This window comes from Acomys russatus, chromosome 15 (genome assembly GCF_903995435.1).
Source record: "Acomys russatus chromosome 15, mAcoRus1.1, whole genome shotgun sequence".
NCBI lineage: Eukaryota > Metazoa > Chordata > Mammalia > Rodentia > Muridae > Acomys > Acomys russatus.
This window is the reverse complement of record NC_067151.1, coordinates 67,217,437-67,243,002: the sequence shown is the minus strand read 5'-3', so window position 1 is coordinate 67,243,002 and position 25,566 is coordinate 67,217,437. Positions and strand designations below refer to the sequence as shown.

The window sequence follows — 25,566 nt, the reverse complement described above, 5'->3', positions numbered from 1 at the left end:
GATCTGGAACTCACTATGGAGTCCAGGCTGGCCTCGTACTGACAGCAACACTGCCTCAGACTCCTGAGCGCAGACATTATAGCTATAAGTCACCACAGCTGGCTACTATTTTAAAGGAAAGAGACACGGCTGGATGTGGTGGCTCACACCTGTAACACCAGCACTCAGGAAGGCAGAGGCAGGAGGATCGCTGTGAGTTCCAGGCCAGCCTGGTCTACTAAGCAAGTCCAGGACAGCCAAGGCTACACAGAGAGAAACCCTGTCTCGAAAAACCAAAACCAAAACCAACGAAAGAAAGAAAGAAAGAAAGAAACATGAACACCTGGCAAATTGTACTGTACTACTGAAATGACTTCTTTCCAGAGTACATGTTAATGACTTAGTTAATCTGAAGGTTTAAGAACCAGAAAAGCCCTAAAAATGGAAAAGTGACCTTTCAAAGGTAACTACATGCCAAACTGGAAGTTAGAAAACTGATCTTTTAGCAAACAGGAATCTGGGTGTAGAATTTACACACATATATATATATATCTATATTTTAAAGTATAAAATTGAGAAAGTATTTACAGAAATCATCCTACGTCTTAGAAAGGAGACATACAAACAGGGGCGGGAAGAGCACGCGAGCAGAGGGCGGGTGCTCAGCAGCTGGAGGAATGCATGTTGCCCAGCTGCCCAGCAGCCAGCATCAGGATATCTTTCTTCTCCTTGTGGAAGCGCAGCTCCTTGCCTGCCAGCCGAGCTTCGTCCAGCTCCCGTTCCGTGGAAGCCAGCTCTCTTGACAGAGCCCCTGGGACACCCTGCTCCCGGCTCACCCAGTCCAGAGCCATTTGGTGGCGGATCTCATCATCCAGGGCCCGATGTGAGTAATGAGCCAACACCTCCTGGTCAGGGGGACGGAACGCAAAGATCACTGAGAAGGTAAAAACACACTGTTCACATCATACAGCACAGTGGCTCCAGGGGTGAAAACATATGCCACACACATCATATAGCACAGTGACCCTAGTAGAACTTAGCCTTGATGTCTTACAAAGAGTCATTTACCCCTGACTTATAAGAGTTTAAGTAAGCTAGGCACTGTGGCTCACGCCTTTAATCCCAGCACTCAGGAGGCAGAGGCAGACAGATCTCTGTAAGTTCAAGGCCAGCCTCGTCTACAAAGTGAGTCCAGGACAGCCAAGGCTACACAGAGAGACCCTGTCTTGAAAAACAAAAAACAAAACAAACAAAGTTTAAGTAAATCAGAAAGGAGTGAGGCAAGGCGTTGAATATATGAATAGATCAGGGAGAGACAGGGAAGTTCAGAGCAGCCAAAGCTCTGAGCTCAGACACAGGTCACACCTTCCCATACCCCAGCAGTGTACAGAAGGTGTTAGACTTAGGCAGACAATGTGGTCATCTTTTAAAGCAGAACAAAATCTCCTAAATGGAGCGGGGGGAGGGGGCTGGAGAGATGGCTTAGAAGTCGAGAGCCCTGCCCACTCTTCCAAAGGCCTTAGTTCAAATCCCAGCAACCACATGGTGGCTCACAACAATCTATAATGAGATCTGGTGCCCACTTCTGGTGTACATGCTGGCACAATACTGGATACATGATAAATACATAAATCTTAAAAAAATCTCCTAAATGTGTGAAAATCTCAGCACACTATCTCCTTTGTGTTTGTTTGTTTGTTTGTTTGTTTTTTAATAATTTATTTAATTTTATTTTTAGTGTGAGGGTGTCAGAGCCATCAGAACTGGAATTACAGACAGTTGTGAGCTGCCACATGGTGGCTGGGAATTGAACCCGGGTCCTTTGGAAGAGCAGACAGTGCTCTTAAACACTGAGCCATCTCTCCAGCCTGTGTTTGTTTGTTTGAGACAGGGTTTCTCAGTGTAGGCCTGGCCATCCTGGAACTCCCTCTAGCCCCAACACTGTCTGTCAAGTCACCACAGATACTTGCTCAAGGGTCTGTAGGAATGCCCATGACTTGGCAAAATTATGTTTCAAATGCAATGATCATTTCATCTTTTCCACTCCAGCCAGTTCCTTGTTGTTCTAGAAAGAGTGGAGGGGGCTCTCCATGAAACAATGAAGACTGAGCCACGGTTGAAAGTGATAGACTCGGTCCTTTCTGAGCTTAGAAAGACACACAGAAGGTGACAGTTTCAGCGTTGTCAGCCCATCCTGGAGGGGAAGCAGACTAGGACACAGAGAGGCCAAGAAGGTAGGGATTGTTTTGCTCTGATGCAGTGTCTCACTGTGTAGCACTCGCTGACTAGAGGAACTAGCTGGATCCGCTACTGCCTCTGCCACCTAGGTGCTGGGACTAAAGGTGGAGGCTACGAAGCCCAGCTCAGCCAAAGAGTTTCTTAAGGGAAACTTCATGGGGAAGTGAGGCAAAAAGACCACAGTGACATTCAAGCAGCAAAGAATACAAGAGCAGGCTGGATGCTGCAGGAGGCAGAGGCAGGCAGATCTCTAGTTCCAGGACAGCCTGGTCTACAGAGCAAGTTCCAGGACAGCCAAGGAATACAAGAGCACAGAGGATGATGGACTAAGCTTATAAGCTTCAATGATCACAGCACAAAGCAGCTCTTCTGCCCTCTGCCCTCTGCCCTCCGCCCTCTGCCCTCCGCCCTCAGCCCTCTGCTGACGCGTACCTGGCGAGAGCACTGCCTTTCCCTCATGGCCTTAAGGCTGCCATTCCAGTGCAGTAGCTGAAACACTGTCATGAGCTCCTGAGGGGAGAAGAGACGAGATACCAGTGTGAGGGCTGTTTGGTCGCCGACTTGCTGAAACCCCACACTGCTGGGCACACCTGTGAAGGATTTTGCTTGATTGGATCCCTGGAGGTGGGAAGGCACCCCCTTAAATCTGGCCATCCCTAGTGGTAGCCTATGCAGAGGACATGGAGGGAGAGAGCTTGCTCTCTGTGCCTGCTGGCTCTGGCTCTCACCAGCAAGTCCATTCCCTCACTGGCATCAGAGCCTACGTTTTCAGGGTGCTGGTGTCTACTGAAGACCAGCGGAGACATCCCAGCCTCGTGGACTGAGCAACTACTGGGTGCTACGAGGCAGCCATTGTTGGGGAAGTCAGCCCACAGGCTATAAGCCACTCTAATAAACGGTGTGTGCACATGCATTCTATCAGTTCTGTTTCTCCAGAGAACCCTGACTAATCCAACCAGGGTAGTGATTTGAAGTCAGGGTAACTGCATCAGAATCACAGAGGACGCGTCATACAAATCGTGTTGTGTTTAATCACCGAATCCGGTGTCCTGGCCTTGGGAGGAAGAAAAGGTCATTGTGCTTTGACAATCTAACCGCCTTCTCTCTGTGTGTTTTTGCTGAATAAAGAGGTAAAGATCAGAAGATGGCGTTAACCTTTGTGCCGGGCTGCCCCATGTTGTTAGAGCTGGGAAAATAAGCTGAAAGGTACCTGGAACTCCAGCATCGACTTGCCCTTATTGGATTCCAGCATGAAGCGGAAAGCACCAATCCCTGTATTTGGGTTGTCGGCTTCCTCTCTGTTACCCTGGAAACAGGAAAGAAAAAGACAAGTAGACTCTCAATCAGAATTATTTTGACCAGCACTACCTAACAGCTATTAACGACATTCTTTATGTTTTTAAAGATTTTATTTACTTTATGTACACAGCACTCTGCCTGCATGTACACCTGCAGCCAGAAGAGGGCATCAGATCACATTATAGATGGTTGTGAGCCACCATGTGGTTGCTGGGAATTGAACTCAGGACCTGGAGGAGCAGTCAGTGCTCTTATCTGCTGAGCCATCTCTCCAGAGCCCCCCCACCCCGACTAGCCACATTCTTATGCATATTTGTGTGTGTGTGTCATGGATGTGTACTCATCTGGATGCCGAGAGTAACCTCAAGTGTTACTCCTCAGGAACACTGGCCACCTCCTTTGAGACACAGTGGTGCTGGCCTGAGCTCAACAATTAGGCTAAGCTGGCTGGCCACAGAGCCCTAAGGATGCCCAGCTCTGGGACTATACGTGTGATCTCCCACACTCACCATTTTAAATGGGCTTGGGGGTGGGGTGGGTCAAACTAAGGACCTCCTGCTTGCAAGGCAAATGCTTTCCCTCTGACCTCATCCCAGCCCTTCATGAGATTAAAGGCAAGTGCCACCATGCCCAGCCACCCACATATTTAATTTTTAAAAGTTTTTTAAAAAAATGTGTGTGTGTGTGTGTGTGTGTGTGTGTGTTGTGTGAATGCCAGCAGACGCCAGAGGAAGGCAGCAGATCCCTTGGAGCTGCAATTATAGACGGCTGGACTGACAGGGAATTGAACTCTGGTCCTTTGAAAACCAGCAGGTGCTCTTAACTGCTGAGCCATTTTTCTAACTCCCACATGTTTAATTTTAAATTTTCCAGTTGCCACACTGAAATAAGAATGTGTTTGAGAGTATATTCTGTGTGTGCACACTAGTGTGGAGGCCAGAGACTGATTTTAGGTTGGTTTCTCTCTCTCTCTCTCTCTCTCTCTCTCTCTCTCTTTCTCTCTCTCTCTCTCTCTCTCTCCCCACCCCTTTGCTCCCTCCCTATTTTTCCCCCAACTTTAATTTTGTTTTGTTTTTCTGGAACAGTTTCACTTTATAGCTCTGGCTGTCCTAGAACTCCGTAGACCAGGCCAGACTTGGTGAACTCAGATATCTGCCTGCCTCTGACTCCAGAGTGTGGGGATTAAAGGTGTAATGCCTTTATGCCTTGATAAAAAATTTATATCATTATGTATATTTGTTTGAGATAGGTTCTCTCTATGGCCCTGGTTATCCTGGAACTCCCAGAACTGTCATTGTAAAAAAAAAATTTGGGGGTGGGGTGGGTGGGCACCCACATGGCAGTTCACACTTGTCTGTAACTCTAAGATCTGACACCTTCACACCAATGCACATAAATTAAAATTAAATAAAATTTAAAAAAATTTTTTTTTAATTTCACAAAGCTTGAGTTAAAAATATCTAGATACCAAAGAATCACAAAGAGACAAATCGATAAACATAAAAACACAAATACAGAATTAAAAACAGACATGGAGTGAATGACACACATAAAAACTAATAGAACAAAAAGAATAGAAATGCAGACAGAAGGGCTACAGCCATGGTTCCGTGGTTAAGAGCACTGGCTACTCTCCCAGAGGACCAGGGTTCGATCCCCAGCACCCACATAGCTCAGAACCATCCAGTCCCAGGGGATCTGATGCCCATCTGATTTCTGGACACTACATGTATGTGGTGTACAGACAAACATGTAGGCAAAATACCTGCATACACAAAAACAATAAAATAGAGAAATGAGGACAGAAAAGGACAAAAACGCACGGGTTCCCCACCTTTCCTGTCCCCCACTGCCCCCCCCCTTCCATTTTCAAGTTCCTTACGTTGAAAGATGCCAGGGCCTCTGACACGCTCTTCTCAATAAACTCATCAGTAATTCTTCGGGACGGATGCTCGTTAAACACAGAGTTCATTAACGCAATCTTTGCAGCACTTCGCCGGGCCTCGGCTTTTGTAGGGCAAAACTAGGCAGGGGAGAAAGAGTGAAAACATATACACATGTGCATCGGAGCAGGAGGAAGAAACAGCAGGAAGGAGGCCCCTGAGGAGGAAGACATTTGGATGAGTCAGTTGCAGTCATCACACTTTCCAAGGCTTTACTGAAAAATGGCTGGGGTGTTTGGAAACATAATTTTGACTCAACATCCTGAAGTTGTTAAGGAATTGGACATGACTACCTCATACCAAATTGGATGCAGAGCTAGGAAGCTGCTGAAGTCAGCAGATAACCATAGGACTCGGAAAATGCCTCTATTTAAACTGTCAATGGAATAATTACTCAAAAGCTGGCTTGTCAGATAACCCAAGATTTAAGCAAGGCTGTGACCTGTTAGAAGCACCCACCGCTCAAAGCTGTTAACGCATTTTCTGCAGCAAGGCCCAAGGAGCCATGTAGGGTCTAAATCTGAAGGTGTCTTTTTGGCTCACAGTAGACACAAGAAAGACAGGTCGCCAAGGCAAGGAATATGACTGAGGAAAGCAAGGTTTTTAAACAGTGACTGACACGGTGTGGGGCAAGTCTGCTGCTGATAGTACCCTGCTCTAACTAGTCTGCTGCTGATGGTACCCTGCTCTAACTAGTCTTCATCAGATGCTGAAGAGGCCTCTAGAATCTCTCCTTCATCACAAGGAGAAGTGATGCAGCCTTTTGCTTTTTTGACACAAGGTCTCTCTCTAGCCCTGGCTGTCCTGGAACTCACTTTGTAGACCAGGTTGGCCTTGAACACAGATTCCTCTGCCTCCTGGGATTAAAGGCACGCTGCACCATATGGGCTCAATGTTTCAGTTTTCAAAGGGAGAGTGGGAGATGTCACTCAACCGTATTGTTGATTATTCCTAATGCCCTTTGATGAGCAGTTCCCTCAGAGAAAGCGTATGATTCACACTACAGCTTTTTCTTTCTTTGGTTTTTCTAGACAGGGTTTCTCTGTGTAGCCTTGGCTGTCCTGGACTCACTTTGTAGACCAGGCTGGCCTGGATCTCTGCCTCCCCGAGTGCTGGGATCAGAGGTGTGCACCACCGCACCCAGCTGTCTTTTTGTTTGTTTCTTTCTTTCATTTTTGTTTTTGTTTTTGTTTTTCTGAGTCAGGGTCTCTCTGTGTAGCCTTGACTATCCTGGACTCACTTTGTAGACCAGGCTGGCCTTGAACTCACAGCGATCCGCCTGCCTCTGCCTCCTGAGTGCTGGGATTAAAGGGGTGCGCCACCACGCCCAGAGGCCTTTTGTTTCTTTAGTTTCTCTATTTCTACATAATTACTGCTGACCTCTTTATCCCATATCACTACTACTGGAAAAGTCAGCCATGAAGAAGACCACCAGCAAAAATTCACCTGCCAAGGAGGATATAAAATAGTAGGGCCAAGAACAGATAATCTGATTTTCAGAAAACAACAAATCAAAGTAGAGTAACAGTTCCTCTGTGACCACCATAAAACACAAACAGCCCTTCAGCTTGGGCTGATGGGAGGAGGAGCAGTCCGACTCTTTACTAAAGAAAAGGGGCTGAGACGGCTGAGGGGTCGAAGTTCTTACTGCACAGACTTGAAAGGCAGAATTCAGACGCCAGGTTCTGGAACCCACATGCACAATGCCTGCCTAGAGTCCTGGCCTTGAGACACCAGGGCTGAGCTCCCCAGAGCAAGTGAAGTAAGGCGGAGGAGCAGTGTTTTCCCACACCAACCTCAGGATCCACATGCACACACAGACTTATGCAGATGGCACCCACAGGTGTGCCCAGTACACACATGAAACAGGAAACAAAGTGCAAACATTAATTACCCTGGGAATATATTTGTTTATCTGAAATGGCTCAAGCGTTGAGCCAAAAGCCTTAGTCATCTGATTTAAAACAAAGCCTTCAATCCCAGAACTCCAAGGCAGAGGCAGGCAAATCTCCAAGAGCTCAAGGCCAGACTGTTCAACATAGTGAGTCCCAGGACAGCCAGGTCTATAGATCCTGTCTATGAGTGAGTGAGTGAATGAATGATTGAAAGAAAGAAATAAACAAGGTTTCCTTAGGACTTTCTATTTGAGGCAGGAACTGAGCTACGGTGGCTTTTATTTATGCAGTAGATAAATTGTCATGTATGTATAGCTCTGAATGGATGGCAGTTTTTAAATACTGAACAAGAAAGAACACAGTTTGCAAGGACTTGGGTTCGATCCTATGTGTATATACACATACACAGAGCAAGAAAAAAAAAAAAAAGACACAGCTGGAATGCTTGGAGAGACGATCAGTAATGATACATTAACTTATATGATGGGGAAGCCTCGGGTGCTATGGAAACAGCAAGGGTTCCAACCTTATCTAAAGGTGACACAATCACATAAAAACAGATCAACTTTAAATTCCTACTCAGCCCCTCTCTCTCTCCCTCTCTCTCTCTCTCTCTCTCTCTCTCTCTCTCTCTCCCTCCCTCCCTCCCTCTCTTGGTTTTTGAGACAGGGTTTCACTGTGTAGTCTTGGATGTCCTGGACTTGCTTTGTAGACCAGGCTGGCCCCAAACTCAGAGATCCATCTGCCCCTGCCTCCCGAGTGCTGGGATTACTGGAGTGCACCACCACACCCAGCTACTATCCAGACTTTTTTTTTTTTTAAAGATTTATTAGTTATACAGTATTTTGCCTGCATGTGAGCCAGCAGGCCAGGAAGAGGGCACTAGATCTCATTCTAGATGGTTGTGAGCCACCATGTGGTTGCTGGGAGTTGAACTCAAGACCTCTGGAGGAGCCGTCAGTGCCCTTAACCTCTGAGCCATCTCTCCAGCTCCCCACTATCCAGACTCTTAAGGTGACATTTGGAAGGCTGCCTTCCTGTCTGAAATGGGGGAAAAACAGTTCCTGGTAATATTCATACTAATCTACAAAAATTTCTTCTTAAAGATATCATAGTCTACTTTTTATTTTGGCAAGTGTGTGTATGTGTGTGCGCGTGTGGGGGTGTGTGTCAGAAGAGAGTGTCAGATGGAGCACCTCTTACTCTTCCAGAGGACCTGAGTTCAGTTCACAGAACCCACATCACAAGATTCACAACCACCTGGTACCCTAGCCCCAGGGGAATCTACTACCATCTTCAGGTACCAATGGCACCTGCACTCACTTACACATCCCCCAACAGAAGAGACACATACATACACATGTGATTAATAATAAAATCAGAGCCAGATGATGGTGGTGCATGCCTTTAATCCTGGCACTCGGGAGGCAGAGGCAGGTGGCTATCTGGGTTCAAGGCCAACCTGATTTACAAAGTGAGTTCCAGGACAGCTAGGGTTGTCTCATGGAGAAACCTTATCTCAAGAAAATAATAATAACAACAACAACAACAATAATAACAAAGACATGGCTCAGTGGTTGGGAGCACTGGCTGCTCTTCTAGAGGACTCAGGTTTGATTCCCAGCACCCACATGGCAGCTCACAACCACCTGGAACTTCAGGTGGAATGCACAAGCTGGAAATGGGCTTGAGTTGAGGGCTGAGACCTCTGTGCTCTCATGGGCCTGGGGTGCTTGTCAGAAGGGTTTGCCCACAGTGAGTGAGTCCTAAGTATGTGACGTCAGGCAGAGCTTAATGGCCAAGGTAATATAGTCTTCATTAGCACTCACACACTTACCTTTACTGGTTCTGCCCCGTAACTCTTACCTGGAAACTCCCAAAGCAGCTTCCCCCAGGCAGCGTGACGTAGCAGACGTAGGGAGGGCTGTTGGAGGGAACCATCTCATACACCACCAGAGCCCCGTTCTTTAGGTCAGCGCCCCGGGATTGCTTCATCTGCCAGAATTCCTGCAGGGCCTCCACCACATTCACTGAGAAAGAAGCAGAGAGCTCAGCACTGGGACAAGCTCCAAAGGCCCCCGGGTTTTAGTGCCTTGCTGCTGGTCATTACTTTAAAAACATTTACACTAGTGAAGGCAGACTGGCAAATCCTCACGGCAGCATTGGGCTTCCCTCGACCCCGGTTCTCCAGCCTCTCACTTCTTAAACTGTGGGGTTCTGGCCCTATATGGAGTCAGGTAAATAAGTGGAAAACTGGGGACAGTAAAAGGCTTCCAGATATGCCGTAACTGAAAATCAGTTCAAAATCAAATGTGAACTGCACCTGAGGTGTTTCTGACAATGCTGCTGGGGTCTTGCAGTGACATTGCAGCCTTGGTGCCTCGAGATGCCATAAAGATGGCTAAAACAGCTGGGCGGTGGTGGCGCACATTTTAATCACAGCACTTGGGAGGCAGAGGCAGGCGGATCTCTGAGTTCGAGGCCAGCCTGGTCTACATATTAAGTCTAGGTTAGCCAGGGCTACACAGAGAAACCCTATCTCAAACCGCATTCCTCGCAATGGAAACCCTAAGAGGAGGGCAGCGGCTAGGAGGATGGTTCTCGTGGGTAAAGCACTTGCTGTGCATTCATGAGGACCGAGTTTGGATCCTAGGACCCACATGAAAGCTGCTATGATGACGCCCATATGTAACCCCAGGGCTGGGGAAGGGGGAGCTGGGGTGAAGACGGGTCCCTGGGCTAACTGGTCAACCGGCCTTGATAAAAAAGGGAGCTTTAGGTTCAGTGAGAAATCCTGTCTCAAGGACAAGAAGTCATGGAGAATGAGGGAGGACACCTGAAGTCAATCCCTGGCCTCTGGGTACACGCGCGGGGAGTACACCAGCACACACACAAGACCATGCGTAAACACACTAAACACTAATAAAGTAAATGAAAGATGGTTCCACAGTCAAGTCATTTTGTTTTTAATTTGTTTTGCTTGCCTTACAAAACGCAGCTAGGCAAGAACGCTACACTAAGCTATATCACTAGTTCCTTTAGAGTTTTAAAAACCCTTTCTAAAAATATTTTTAAAATTTTTTATGTGTATGGATGTTTTGCCTGCATGTATCTGTGTGCACCACTTACATGCCTGGTGCCCTCGGAGGCCAGAAGGGCACTAGATCCCCTGAAACTGAAGTTCGAAATGGTTGTGTGGGAGCAGCTGGTGCTCTGAACCTCTGAGCCAGCTCTCCAGCCTCTGGGTTTTGGAGAAACCATCTTGCTAGGTAATCCAAGCTGGCCCAGAACTTGGGCTGTCTCTGTTTCAGCCTCCTAAATTCTGGAATTACAGGCACAGCCAATTTCAGTCAGTGTTCTTAAAACTTTAGGTAATACTGCCATTCGAGGAAATATGACACTCAAACTTAAACTGAGTAAAACAATGGCCGAAGTTTCTTTCTATTCTAGAATGCTGTGAGTGTTATGAGAGAGAATGGGGGGTACCGATTCTCTTCTGAGGCTTTACCTGGGTATAGATGTTTTTTTGAGGCAACACACCCTACACCCTGTGGGTCTCTTCCGCTCCTTCACACCTTACTGGGTTTGTGGCGACACTGCAATGCCCTGCCTACTTTTCCCATGGGTCACTACTCAGAACTGTGTTTGCAGGAAGAGGGAAGCAATGATTCCCACAAGAAAGAGCAAGCTTGCTGCCAGCAGAGGGGTTCACACCTTTATTTCCAGCATCCACAAGGCTGAGGCAATAGGACTACCTCAAGATTGAGGCCAGCTAAAAGACTTTCAACAACAACAGCAAAAAAGATGGAGGACAGCTTGGGAGATACACTAGACATAGTAAATTCCAAGCAAACCTGGGCTACTGAGAGTGAGACCTTGTCTCACAAAATTAATGCTGATGATGACTAAATGAATAATAATAGAATAGAATAGAATAAGCTTGCTTGGTGCTTATTTTTAAATGGAAGGTTCTCCAAGCTGGGTGTTCCCCCCTCACGATGCGACCCACAGCCTGTGTGAGCATCCACCTGAGCCTTCTGCATCAGATTTAGGGGGTGAGGAGACTGGTGCACCTCTGAGGCTTGTGAGTCAGGAAGCCCACCATCTCCGACTCGGAAGCCTTGCGACATCTCGCATTTATTAAATAGGAACCGGCTACCTTATTGGTTGTAAGCAGGGTACTATCAAACTCCAGACTCCCTTCCACTCCCCGATGTTTGGAGCTCAGTCATGGCACAGCTATCTTCCTGGGTGTCTGCTCCTTGGCCAACTGTGAGCTAGACTCTAGGCTGAGAGAAGACCTCCCTTTCTCTTGTAAAGAAGGGGAAAGGTGTTAGCTGGGTAACCTCAGGCGTTTGAGACAGCTGCAACTCTGATGAGCATTGTTGTGTTTTTGAGGGATTTTTGGTTGGTTGGTTAGTTGCTCAGTTGGCTGGTTAGCTTTGTCTTTTTTTGTTTGTTTGTTTTTTGTTTTGTTTTGTTTTTTCGAGACAGGGTTTCTCTGTGTAGCCCTGGCTGTCCTGGGCTCACTTTGTAGACCAGGCTGGTCTCAAACTTACATAGATCCGCCTGCCTCTGCCTCCCGAGTGCTGGGATTAAAGGTGTACGCCACCACCGCCCAGCCTTTGGTTTTGTCTTTTGAGACAGGGTCTCACTGTGTAGACCAGTCTGTGCTCATGTTCACAGGCCCGCCTGCCTCTGTCTCCCACGTGCTGATGTTCACGGTGTGCACCACCACACCCAGCTCTCATTTCGTGTTAAGGTCAATAAAGCTGCCCGGAGGGGGTGATGACTAAACCCTGAGCTGAGACTCTTTAGGCAAAAGGGTGAGAGCACGGCACTTGACATAAAGAGCAGCAGGTGGAGAGTGCAGGAAGCACACGCTGCCCTGGCTGCAGGAACTCAAAGGGATATGCAGTGCAGGATGTAGCTGCAAACGGAGGCAGCGTCCAGAGTGAGCAGGGCCCCAGTTAGGGCAAGAGTCAACGCAATGCATGTTACACAGAAAAGCAAATCTGGTCAGTTCAGCTTTGGAATGGATCACTCTGACTCCATTCCAAACATTTCAAAAGGGTTTAATTGGAGCCTAAGTCATCACCCATGCCTTCCAGTACCTCCAAGCTGGACCACTCCCCCACTCCCAGTTACCACAAAACTCATCCATGTCCTCATATTGTGTCCATTTGGGTCTGTCAAGAAGATGCTTAGATGAGATGAACGTGCTAGAGACTTATTGGGGAAGGAGGAGGAGCAAGGGAGCCTTCAGGGCTCAGTGAACATCTGATATACAGACACGAGGCAAGAAAAGAGGGTTAGATTTGAGACTCTCTGGCTGCAATGTAGTTCCAAGAAAGGTTTGGCCAAGCCTAGACATCTTTATGTCAAAGGAACCCCATATCTTACCCCACGTGCCTACATTGACATCCCGATTGTGCTCAGTCACTGACCGGGACAGCCACAGGAGGTGATGGAGCTAGAAGGGGTCGAGGCTGCGAGCCAGTTCTGCTTCTGAAGAGGCGATCTGATGCAGACACTTTCATTAAGCAAAACTGAGTCTTTAAGGCTGGAAAGAACTGCACGCAGCCTTGGCCAAAAGGATGATCAAAACCAGGTGGCCAGGGAGTGAGCTCTGACCTGCTCCACAAACTAAAACAAACTCCCACACAGCAGGCAGAGCGGAAGGCACCACCAGCCCATTCCTCATACCCTATGCACCTGACTTGACAGTGTCCCTTCTTCTACCAAAAAGACTGAGTGGTAAGGACAGGCTCTCTTTGCTGTTGGCGAAGCTTTTCAGAAGTCGCTCCTGCCCAGAGAGCTCTGTTCTCTTTGTCCCACGGAGATCCTTTTGAGCCTCCTCTTTGAGACAGTGACAGCTGCCCTGACATGGGAACAACAGGGAAAATAGTGGAGTGCAGAGAAGGGGAGGCCACCACCTGGAAGGGCCTACTCAAAAGCTTATCCCTGCCCCACACCCGGCTGACCCAGCCGCGGGCATACAGCACAGGGCTATTTTTTCTTTTAATGATTGCCCACATTCAGGAAATGGGAGCTAATTCCAATAATAGTGAGTTATGAAATGAGAGACTGGAAAAAGGGGAGTTGGGTTTTTATTTTTATTTGTTTTAGGTTTTGTTTTGTTTTTCTTTTTGTTGTTTTGGTTTTGTTTTCTTGGTTATTCAAGACAGGGTTTCTCTGTGTAGCCCTAGTTGTCACAGAACTCACTCTGTAGACCAGGCTAGCCTTGAACTCAAATCCACCTGACTCTGCCTCCCAAGTGCTGGGATTAAAGGTGTATGCCACCACCACCCAGAAGTTTTGGGGTTTTGGGGGGAAGGGGCTTGTTTTGTTTTTTGTTTCCGTAAGCAGATTTTCAGGGAGGGATCATGGACACAATGGTCTATATAAGATATTTGAAGAAGTGCTTTGAACAGAGTAAATGTTTGACAGACACAATGCTTTGTGGGAGCTCTGACGGATGCCGGGGTAGAGATAAAGACAAAAGCAGTGAAAAATGTTTAAGTGCTTACACCAGGGTGCTGCGAAAACAAACGGAATGTTTGGCTTTTTTTACCTGTGGGATATAAATCATTAGGTGATTGTGTAAGTGACAACTCATTTATCCACAAGGATAAAGACAGTAAAATAACACATCAGGCAAAAGCATGTGATTTCTGAGTTCGAGGCCAGCCTGGTGTACAGAGTGAGTTCCAGGACAGGCAGGGGTACACAGAGAAACCCTGTCTTGAAAGGAAAAAACACAACAACAGCAATAAAACACACATCAGGGCTGGAACTGTATTTCAATTGTTAAGAGTATGTCAACCTTAAAGACCTGGTTCAAGCCCCAGCTTTAATCTCTCCTTTCCTTTGCTCCCCAAGGAAACCAGCGAACTATGGAAAAGTTTACATTAGAGGAATAAAAAAAGGTGCTGGGAAGGCAGCTCAGCAGTTAAGAGCACTTGCCGGGCAACCAAGAGGATGAAGTTCGGATCCCAGCACCACAGAAGAACCCAGCTGTCTCCTAAACACCTGCAGCTTCAGCTCTGAGCAGTCGAGTCACCTTCTGGCTTCCTCAAACTGAGGTATGCACACACTTGCACACAGAACCAGGCAGGCAGGCACACCAGACACACAGACACAAACACACAGATACACACACACACAGTCAGACACACACACACACATATACACACATGCACACACAGACACACAGACACACACACACAGACACACACACACTGACAGAAACACACACAGTCAGACACACATACACATACACACACACACACACACACACACACACACACATACACACACACTGAGGATGTGAGTCCATACAGCACTCACCTAATGTGCACAAATCTCTAGCTCTGGGTCTAATTCTGAAGCAGGTGGAGGATGAGGAGAGAAACATAGGAACAAAATAGTAATAATAAAAGAATAGTTCCAGGGCCAGAGGCAGTAGCACACATCTACAACCCCAGTCCTGAGGAGGCTGAGCCATAAGGATTGGGAGTTTGAGGCCAGCCAGACTGCATGAGATCTTTCCTTGAAAACAAAACAAAACAAACAAAACCCAAACAAAGACACAAGTAGGAAAAAGGAATAAATACTGTGGTAAGGATGAAGAGATTAAAAGATGATAAACGGGCTGGAGAGATGGCTCAGAGGTTAAGAGTACTGACTGCTCGTCCAGAGGTCCTGAGTTCAATTCCCAGCAACCATATGGTGGCTCACAGCATCTATAATGTGATCTGATGCCCTCTTCTGGCCTGTATACATCGCATACATAATAATAAATAAATAAATCTTTTTAAAAAATGATAAATAGGCACTGACACTGAGAGGGCAGAGGTTCTTCCTCCCCCTCCCCCGATCATACAGGTTTGTAACAATAGGCTGGAAAGCTGGGCATGGTGGCACATGCCTTTAATCCAGCACTCTGTGGGTTCGAGGCCAGCCAAGGGCTACACAGAGAAACTCTGTCTCGAAAAACAAAAAGAATAAACTGGCAGAGGTTCATCCAAGATCTTATGGGAAATAGGAAAGCTGCTTATCAGTTTCATCTAACACTCCCTTTCTCCGTTTTTTGAAGACCATGAATATCCCAGGGTGCACAGGGGTTTTTGAAGGGCAGCACTGTGGAACAGAGCGACTTTGATAAATAACGCGTCCTGCCAAGCCGCTTATTCAGTCCTTGGAACCGGTGAATGTCACCTCATGTGACGAGGGCTTTGCAGATATGTTTAAAGCCCCTGTGGTGGCGCACGCCTTTAATCCCAGCACTTGGGAGGCAGAGACAGGTGGATCTCTGTGAGTCGAGGCCAGCCTAGTCTTCAAAGTGAGTCCAGGACAGCCAAGGCTACACAGAGAAACCCTGTCTTGAAAAACCAAAAAACAAACAGACAAACAAACAAACAAACAAACAAAACTGTGAGGCAGAGCCTGGATCGGTGTGGTCAGGATCAGGGTTCAGGAATGTCAGTACCACCAGAAGCTGAAGACTGCAAAGGAGGCTAGGCTTTCTGTCAGGATCCTGCTAACACCCACTTGACCCAGTGATACTGATGCCGATGTCTGGCCTGCAGAACTGTAGAAAAACATTCACTATTGTTGTTGCTACTGTGGTTTTAGTCTTTTGAAACAAGGGCTTACATAGCCCAGGTTGGCCTCAAACTCCCTATGTAGCCAGAAATGGCCATAAATTCTCATTATTCCTTCTGCCTCCATCTCCCAAGTGAGAATTACCACCACACCCACTTCATTTCTGTTGTTTTAAGCAGCACAATTTGTGACACTTTGCTATGATAGCAACAACAAATTAACAGGGGAGGGAGGTGGTGGGGGAAGGGCTGATCCAATATTTCCAAAATTTGTAAATGCTCAAAACAGCTTAGTGCCAGTGAGATTTTGAAAGAAAGAAAGAAAAAAAAAACTGTCTATGATTAGAATGACAGAGAGTAGCTAAGCAGAAAATATTACACAAAATTCATTTATTCTTGGTCTGGAGAGGTTGGTTCACTGATATAAAGCACTTGCTAAAGTTCCAGAGGACCCAGGTTCAATCCCTAACATCCAAATAATGGCTCAGAACCATCTGTAACTCCAGCCCCTGGGGACCCAACACCCTCTTCTAGCCTCTGTGGGCACTAGGCTTACACACGGTACACAGACATGCAAGCAGGCGAAACATCCATATACAAAACAAAAAAATTTTTTTTTAATCAAGACAAATACTATCATACTCATTTCATAAAAAGTATACAACTTAAGGAATAGACTAGAAGTAACAGAACCAGGGTTAGGTAATAACGACCCCTTTGGCTTGAACACACACAAACCATCTTTCACGTGGTACTATCTTGCTTTATTGCATCATGCTTCAAAGCGGACTAGGCTCCATCCCAACAGAGACTAAACATGTGCCTTGCTCACCACCACATCTAGTGAGCAGTAAATATTTGTTAAGTGAATAAACGGAACATGTTAGGCATAAAAGGAATAAGCAATATCACCAGTATCACACTGCCACTGTGTGACAGGGCCAGGTCCCAGTGCAAATTCTATACACTGCGGGGCGATTTGAGACCCAACAGCAAGCCAGGCATGACGGCACATGCTTGTAGCCCCAGCAGTTGGGAGGCAGGGGAGTCGCCATGAATTAAGAAACCAGAACTATACAGTGAGTTCCATGCCAGCCTGGCATACATAGCAAGACCTTATCTCAAAAACAACAAAACAAAACAAAAGTCAGCTCAATGGTGTGGGAGACTTTTGAGCAGATGTGAGTAGGGGACTGGGGAGTGGAAAGTAAACTACAGCTGAGGGAAACAACAGGAGAGAAAAGTGTGTGTGTGTGTGTGTGTGTATGTGTGTGCTGGGATCCAACTCCAGTGAAGATAAATCTGAAAAGTCAGTACTCAAAATGGTGAGCTTTGAGTCATCAGGAAGAAGATGTGTAAGACATTGCCGGATGAAAGAGGGATCTGGACAGACACCAAAGTAAATTGTATTCAGGGCAACAGAGCCATCCCCTGAATCTCAGGCCATCAGTCACAAGGGCAGATGGGTACATGCCAATGGCAGCTTTGCCTATTAATTGCAGTGGAATAACTGCTTCCATGTGGTGAAGGACTCGGAGCCAAATCAGCAGAGAGCCAAATTCTCCTACAGCACTGGCTGGGCACCCAGACTGGAAATGAGAAACCCAAGAATAACAAGACTGTGTGGTGGGAGACAGGGAGCCTGAGGGAGAGACTCACCACAGCGTCTGACTGTTCTCTGTCAACGCAATCCCTTTGTTCCTGCATCCTAGGGAAACTGAAAAGATTTTCCAGACACCCAGTTTAGAAGCCAAACCAGACGCTCTTCTCGGCAGGCAGACATAGGTGAGGAAAGAAGCTGATAAATGCCTGCAAACTTCAAGAGCAACTCTTTAGACTTAGGGCCACGACTGCACCCCAAGGCAAAATGTTTCCCTCAGAATTGACTTAAAAGACTTGGGCAGTTCTACCTAAAACCTAGGAACTGATCTGGAAAGTCACTATACTGGCTCAAGAGTTTCAGGACTATACCCACCTGTATCCCCAGTGCCCTACAGAGTCACAGCCATGGCTGGAGTCCAACCCCATTACAGAGCGAAGGGAAATGGACCAACAGACACACAGCAGAGCGCGTCTGAACATCCATCTCCATCGAAATCTTTGGTTTTACAAAGATACGAATGTTTAGGGGCAGAAGAAAAAAAAACATGTTTTCATGGAAGAGCTAACTGGAAAAACCTGAGCCAGCAATACTTTTCAGTGCCATTACGTTGTCAGTTACAGAATCTTAATTAATCCACAGCACAGCCCTTGACGAAACTGTTGATCAGTGAAGTTATGAGTCCCTTTCCCCAAAGACAGAGCTGGAAGTGACGGCCTCTGAAGCCTGGACCTGCTCTTTTCAGGGCAGCTTCCTCAAGGAAGCAGAGAAGGAGGGGGAGGGAGGGGGAGGAGGAAGGGACTGAGGAAAGAGTCTGAAAAGAAAGGGGGAAAGCTGTGAAACGTTTCTCCTATGAAAATAGAAAGGATACAGTCACTTTTAGACCAAGGACGACCTGATCAAGCAAACAGAAGTGATGTGTTGGAAACTCCGGACTTAAAGTTTGAGTCACAAACCCTTCACTGTGTGTTCCTTGTTGCTTAAACTATGAATCTGGACCCATGATTCTGACAGGAAATTAGTTAATGTTGCCTAAACAAAAACAACAAAGAAAACCCTCATGTCCCTCTTCCCAGAAATTAGGCATCTTTAAGCTGGAGATTTCTAAGCAAAATGGGGTTGCTGCCTGGCTCGTTTCCATAGAATTCAGCATGGAGAGAGCCAAGGCCTGAGATTTATCCCCAGTTCCTGGGCAGGGGCCAGGAGCACAGAGCCAGACAGACAGAGGCCCAAGTCACTGTGAGGCTCCAAACTAAGACTAAAGTGAGGCACCAAGTCACAGGAAGCTGGCACGGCCTTAATGGTGTGGGTCCAGATTCAGAGGAACAGTTATTGTGAGTGGCTTTTGAAAGCACTACCAAATCCCCAGCCGATGTAAATTTCATGGCAGTGGACGGGGTGGCTAAGTATGTGAAGAATTAAAAAGTCGGGGTTAAGGAGATGGAGTACAGGAACTGTTGAGATCGTAGGGGGAAAGACAGAGAGGAGTAGGGATGGGAAATGCGCTGGGTCTGAGATAAAGAACGGGATCCCACACAATAGGGGCCGGGTTCTCACAGGAGGAAGGACGTTAAAACCCTAAGCCTACAGGAGTTCTGCCGCTGAAAAGTTGGGAAGAAAAGGGGGCTGCATCTGAAAAAAGGAGTCCCTGGAGAATACATTAATAAGTGTGTGTGTGTGTGTGTGTGTGTGTGTGTGTGTGTGCAGAAGGAAACTCCCCAAAAGGAAATGCATGCGAGGGCTGTACGCCAAGCGGAGCCACCGAGAGGACAGTGGGAGCCAGGCTCCTGCCAGAGGGTGTCCCACAGGAGGAGACCAGCCTCCAACACACACACACACACACACACACACGCATACACACACGCATACACACACACACTCACCTCGGCCGTAGCCTTGCGTGTGCTTGGCGAAGCTCCTCACCACCGCCTCCACCGCCTCGCGCAGCACCGCAGGGCTCCCCGCGGCGCCGGGGGGCAGGGGCAGCCCGGGGGCCCCAGCCAGGAGCAGCGGCGGCGGGGGCGGGGCGGGCGGCGGCGGGGCGGGCGGCGGGCCCGCGGGGGGTGTGGCGGCGCTAGTCGGGGCTCCGGTCACCCCCGGCCGCAGGGCTCGCAGAGTGCCTCTCCCGCCGACACCGACGCCGGGCTGCAGCCGCTGCGCTCGCATCGTCTCCATCCCGGCTGCTGGCGGAGCTGGGCCCCCGAGCCTTCCAGCCTGGCGAGCTAACGGTCCCAGCCACCTCTGTGAGCCAGAGCCCGGGACTGAGGGCGGTGCCGGGACCCAGCTGTCAGTCAAGAGCGGGCGGGGACGAGCCAGACGCCGTGCCAATCACTGGTGGAGAGGGAGGGAAGGGGTGGGCCCCCGAGCCACCTTAGGCAAATGATTGAGGCTACGGGAACCAATTGCAAAGAGAAAAGGCTAAATCGTCTAAGAGGGGAGCGCTTTGGAGCATCTTTGGGAATCCGGTGGTAAACGCTAGAAATCCGGTCAGACCCCTGGGGCGGGGCTTTAAGGAAAAACAGGCCTGGATGCAAGGCTGGGTAGAAGAGCAGCTGGAAAGGGTTCCCCGAGGATCATTTGTCTGATCACTTTACTTTCTAGATGTAGACTGGTCTCTTAAGTTCATATGCAATTGGTGGTGGAACTAAAACGTTGTGTGGCGCTGAACATGCTATGCAGTATACTTTAGTACACTGTCTTATTTAATAGTCGCGAGCATAAACCAGATATTGTTACTTTACGAACAAGAAAAGTGACTCTCAGGAAGGTTAGTTACACTGCCCCCACTGAGATGCCTCGAGAGCGAGGGGGATTCAGACTCAAGTGCTCTGATCCAAACGTTTTCATCTCTTCACTATGCTATAGTTAGGGATGTTTTTCTGATTTTAGCTCTTCATTAAAGGAGCGAGAGAAAGTAGAATATGTTCATTACAGTACAGTAGGACAAAGCTAGAATTCCTGCATAAGCCATGACAGATTGGAAAGGGTCACTTTGTTCACAGAACTCAGGCTGGTTTCCAACAACTGTCGCCACACACACACCCATGCACACACATTATAACACCCTTCTGTTGATTGACTTTCATCCCCCCCCAGGAGAAGTTACTAACGCCCCCCCCCAGGGTGGCTCAGAGATTAAACAATGGGGCAAAAGAAGGGAGAAGAAAATGATTGGGGCACACCTGGAGAAATGGAATCAAACGCTGTGCGCTTGTTTTGTTGGGTTTTTTAAATGTATGTCGTCAAGAAATGTGCTTGTGGAGAAAGAGGCACTCGGTAAGACTCATTAAAGGCCAGGCATGAGGAGACTGCAGGGAAGGCAGGCCTGTCGGATGCTTTAAAGCCTTCGGAACACAGAACTGGGCCGCCTATTCTACAACCTGGAAAGAAGGTAGTTGTAACATCTAGATACCCTTCCCAGGCAGTTGTAACTGTAGCATCACCTTCCTTGCCCCTCTCCTCTTCACCCCCAGCCCACACCTTCAGGCAGCAGTGACAAAACAGAGACTTCTGAACACATTTATTTGACATGTCAAGTGGTAAGAGGACTTAGGCCTGCTCACCACTTCTTTGGGGCGGGGGAGGTTCATAAGCTCAGACAGACAGAAGAGCAACCTAGGGCCCATGACCCACCCTGGAGTAAACAAGACAGCCTGTAGTGCTGTGTGTTGGGGGAGGGAATAAAAAGCAGCGGGTGGAGAAGTGGCAGGCACGAAAGGCTGCAACAGGATCAAGATTGGGGGCTGCTGCAGGAACCCCAAGAAAACTGAAGAAGACATCCTGAAAAGCGGAGGAGCCAGGCGTGGAGAAGCAAGGCCTGAAGAATGGGGCGGGATACTCATGAAGAGAAAAGTATATGAAGGTAGGGTAGGCCACGTTGCAGGGCATACATGGGAAGCAGGGGACTGCTTCTTCAGGAGAGCAAATATACAGGAGACCAGCCACAAATCGGAGGGGCCCCCTGCAGATGCAAGTGAATCTGGGACCCCAGCTCTGTTTGTTGGTGTGCTGTGCCTATGGGTACCCAAGTAGTCCCCATGTACTTGTGAAATGACCAGGGCATGAACACGTGAGTCTATACACCCAGGGAACACAGTATGTATCCTCCCTTCACTAGTAAGTGTACTGTGCTTGTGGACACATGCTTACCCATGTGTGCGTGCACAGTGCCGTGAGCACATGCAAAAGGTCCGGAGTCCGAGGTATCAGCTGGTTTTCCTGCCATCAGGATCCTGACCCTCCCCCTCCCTGGCGCCATCACTTCTTTCAGCGCCCTGGTTCCCCTGGCCCGCCTAGACTCTGGAAACCCCCTAGCAGGCGAATCTGCTCAGTCTGCATGGAGTGGCGTCTCACCAACTTGCGCTTGGTCCTAGGAGATCCTGGTGCCCCAGAGTGAGGAGGGGCAGGCAGTGAGGGTGCCCGACCTCCGGCTTGGGGGCGAATGTCGGGGATGGGAGGGTGGGGGCTGACGTTGAGAGGAGGCAAGAAACCCGGTCGAGTTTGCGAGATGTGGTCCAGGAGCAAGGTCCCGGAACCCCTGCGCTCCAGCAGCCCAGGACTCCGCCTCCGTCCGCTCAACGGGGATACAGCCCCGGGCAGACTTTCCTGGGACTGGCGCGGGGAGGAAACTGAGCCCGCTGGAGGGAGGGTCAGCGGAGAGGCGCTGTATCGCCGGCGCTCCAGGGATAAGCGGCTGGACTCGGGCGAGTCAGGGCAAAAATGTCCAGGAGTGTCGAGCTCCACCGACTCCATGCGGCTCAGTTTTTGCCTTAGCCCTGAAGGAAGACCAGACTCCTGAGCCTCGGGCGCTGTGTTCCGGCGCGACAGAGGACCCCCGCCCGTCACTTTCTCCGCCCATGGGGGCGGGTCCTCCGGGCCTTCGGTGCTGTGACGCCGAGAAAGACGCGGTCTACCCGTCAGGGTCAGGCCGTTGAATTCAGTCGCCAGGCGCTCCATACCCGGCCTCCCTTCCGCAGGAGGGACAGGTTGAGGAGGAGCCACAAGGCCCCAGGGCTCCGAGTTGAGCCTTTTGAGTGGTTTTGGAGGATGTCGGGGAGGCTTGGGGAGAGGCTCGGAAGGGGAAGGGTCATCAGGGGGCTTAGGAAGAGGGAATTCAAATATGTCTCTTTTCTCCTCTTCTTCTTGGGTTCGAGGGGATAACAACCCGCGTCCTCCTCCTGCAGTCTGCAGTTGGACTTCCGAAGGCGACGTGCAGACCCCTGGGCTGGGAGGAGCGGGTGCAGGGTCCTCCACCCCCGGGGACGGTGGGGAATTGAGATACTGCCTGGTCTTCTTGGTGCCCGAGGGCGAGGTATCCGTGGTTATGATGATGACCTCCGTGCCCTTGGCCTTACAGGCGTCCAGCAACGTGGCAAGGGTCTCGCGGTCCCCCCGGTCCAGGGCGTGGACAAGCGCAGAGGCGCCAGCGTGATCTCGGACTGAGGGGTCTGCGCCGTGGGCAAGGAGCAGAGAGGCCACTGCGGCTCCCCCACCCCCGGCGCAAGCGTGCATGAGCGCGGTGCGTCCTAAACGGTCTGCGATGTTGGGGTCCGCGCCTTGCTCCAGGAGGTAGCGTACCATCCGTGCCTTGTTCTGAGGGTCGTCGTAGCGGGCCCTACAGGCCGCCATTAGCGCAGTCTCCCCCTGGGCATCACCCTCATTCACGTAGGCTCCTCCTTCCAGAAGCAAACGGGCCAAGCGTAGCTTACCCTGACCGACCGCCCGAAGAAGAGCGTGGCCCTCGGTGTGCAGCATTGCTGCGGCTCGGGCTAAAGCACCGATGGAGCCGGCACTGAGACCTGCCGAAGACGGCTAAGAGTGTAGGGTGGGGTGAAGTGGTTCGGAGAGGCCAGAGGTCTCTGTGGTGAAGCCTATCCCTGTGAAAGAGAGAGAGAGAGAGAGCGCTCACTGACAGGCTTAGCAGGGAAACTGAGGCACCGATAAAGGCGCCTGGTGTATGACAGGGGGAGGGGGCTCTAAAGCAGTCTTTCCTCTTGAATCCTGCCTTTGAGCCGCCCCATCCCCCCCCCAGCGCATGCCAGAGGAGGTGGGCAGGGTGCACCCGCACTGAAGCGTGAGAGCTCGTGCAAATGCGTACATGCACGCGCAGAGATATTCGCACCCCCCATTCGCACCCCACGGCTTATCAGACCTTTCCAACACCCCCCTTTTCTTATCCACACTTGGAATCCCCCTCTCTAGGATACTGAACGCCACCCACCCACACGCATGCACCCGTACAGCCATACACATATTTCTATTCCTAGCCTCTTTTAGATTGCCACATCCCCAAAAATTGAGTGGAGGGGGTGAAGCAGCTTGGATTTGGGACCCAAAGAGGTGGAGGAAGAATTAGGGTTTCTTTTGCCTCTGCTATGCTCCCCGTTGCTCCTTGTTCTTCCCCCTTCCAGGCTGTACCCCCAAATAGATACCTGAATGTCCGCATAATCTCTGCCTGGCCAGGATTGAGGCCGGGGCCATGGGGGCCTCCGGGGTGGAGGAGCCGGGTACCTGGGGGCCCACATGGCGTGGGGGGGTACCCGGATTCCCTTGGTGTCAGTATCTGCGCCCCAGCGCTGGATCCTGGTCCCTCCTCCCGGTGCGCCCCGGGCACAGCGCCGGCTCCGGAGGAGAGAAGAGGGGGGGTGGGGGCGGAGCTCTTCTGTGCTATTTATAGCCCAGTCTCTACGGGTGGGGGCGTCCGGCACCAAGCCGCTCCCCACACCCATAAACCCTTAAAGGAAGGGGGGACCACCTAGCGCCTCCAATCTTGACTTCCCTTTCTTAAGCCACCTCCCCCAGCCCCAACAAACCTAAGCGCTCCATAGGGGTCCCTCTTCAGGGACAGTGCCGAGTCTTCGTTGGGCTTCAGCGGATCTCCATGAGCTCCGGTACGCCAGACCTGACTGCCACACACGGCATATGGCACACTGCAGAGGGGTGAAGGAAGGCGGTTGGGATCTGCAGCGCGTCCACACAGAGCAGGGAGAGGCAGAAGAGATGTGGCTCCCTTCTGGTAGTTTAAATATCAGGGAAAGTGCAGGCTGGAATCAGACAGCGGTATTATCCCCGCTGCACCCTTCTCAAACATCACACAGCACAGAGACACTTGGATCTCAATTCCCTTGGGTCCCTTAGAAGTGTGAGGAAGATGGCTCTCCCAGGGCATTTTTAGGGCAAGGGGCATTTTCAGATTCCCTTTTCCCCATATTTTAAGAGGTGTCCATAGGAGATAAAGAGCAAGCGATGACTGACCCCTGTTACACGGGTGCCAGTCTGATTACATCTCTTCACTCCATTAGACTCGTTTTTTCCTTGTCGCTTGAAGGTCCCTGCCTGAATCACTCCTTGTCTCTTCCTATCTGTTGCTCTCACTGCCACCTGCCCTGTCTCCATGGTTACCAAGGCTTCCATCTGCATATTTTAGGGATGAGTTTGTGTCCAGCTGGAAGGTACCAAAGGAAGTGGGGGCATCGGATGGGTACTAAGGGTTTGAAAAGCTCACCAAAAAAACCCTAGAGGATTCAAATGGCAGAGGTCATCAAGCACAGATGCAAAAAATAACGTTATTGGTGGTGGAGAAGAAATTATCTGCAGGGCAAACACCCACTTTTACTCGCTATTGATGTGTGCGTTGCATACGTCATCTCCAACCCTCACAAATCTATAAGGTGTATTGAGGTTAAGCAGGTTTCACAGCCACTCCAAAACCTGGACACGACACCCACATGCCACGTCCCAGTCTAGAGGCCATTTTCTCTGACATCTTGCATACTCTTGTTGACTAACTCGTAGCTTTATCTCCATCCTGAAATATTTCCCTCTATTTCGTGTGTGTGTGTGTGTGTGTGTGTGTGTGTGTGTGTGTGTGTGTGTGTGTGATGTCGTAAGCCAGAAGAGGGCGCCGGAGCTGGAGTCAGGTGATTGGGAGTGTTGGGAACGAACTCAGGTCCTCTGCAGGCAAAGCTGTTAACCGTAGAGCAGTCTGGTCTCTGTAATTCAGGGGT

At 49.4% G+C, this 25,566-nt stretch overlaps 2 protein-coding genes across 2 annotated transcripts; both read right to left on the bottom strand.

Moving 5' to 3' along the window:
- Lix1l (limb and CNS expressed 1 like) lies at nucleotides 1–19,815 on the bottom strand. Its single transcript, XM_051157739.1, has 6 exons — nucleotides 19,444–19,815; nucleotides 9,221–9,384; nucleotides 5,399–5,539; nucleotides 3,428–3,523; nucleotides 2,650–2,727; nucleotides 1–884 (listed from the first exon to the last, which is right to left on the bottom strand). The coding sequence occupies exons 1-6, from the start codon at nucleotides 19,733–19,735 to the stop codon at nucleotides 642–644; spliced, it is 1,014 nt and encodes a 337-aa protein (XP_051013696.1). The 5' UTR covers nucleotides 19,736–19,815; the 3' UTR covers nucleotides 1–641.
- Nucleotides 19,816–21,557: 1,742 nt separating this feature from the next.
- Ankrd34a (ankyrin repeat domain 34A) lies at nucleotides 21,558–24,209 on the bottom strand. Its single transcript, XM_051157738.1, has 2 exons — nucleotides 23,992–24,209; nucleotides 21,558–23,436 (listed from the first exon to the last, which is right to left on the bottom strand). The coding sequence occupies exon 2, from the start codon at nucleotides 23,312–23,314 to the stop codon at nucleotides 21,827–21,829; it is 1,488 nt and encodes a 495-aa protein (XP_051013695.1). The 5' UTR covers nucleotides 23,315–23,436; nucleotides 23,992–24,209; the 3' UTR covers nucleotides 21,558–21,826.
- Nucleotides 24,210–25,566: the final 1,357 nt, after the last annotated feature.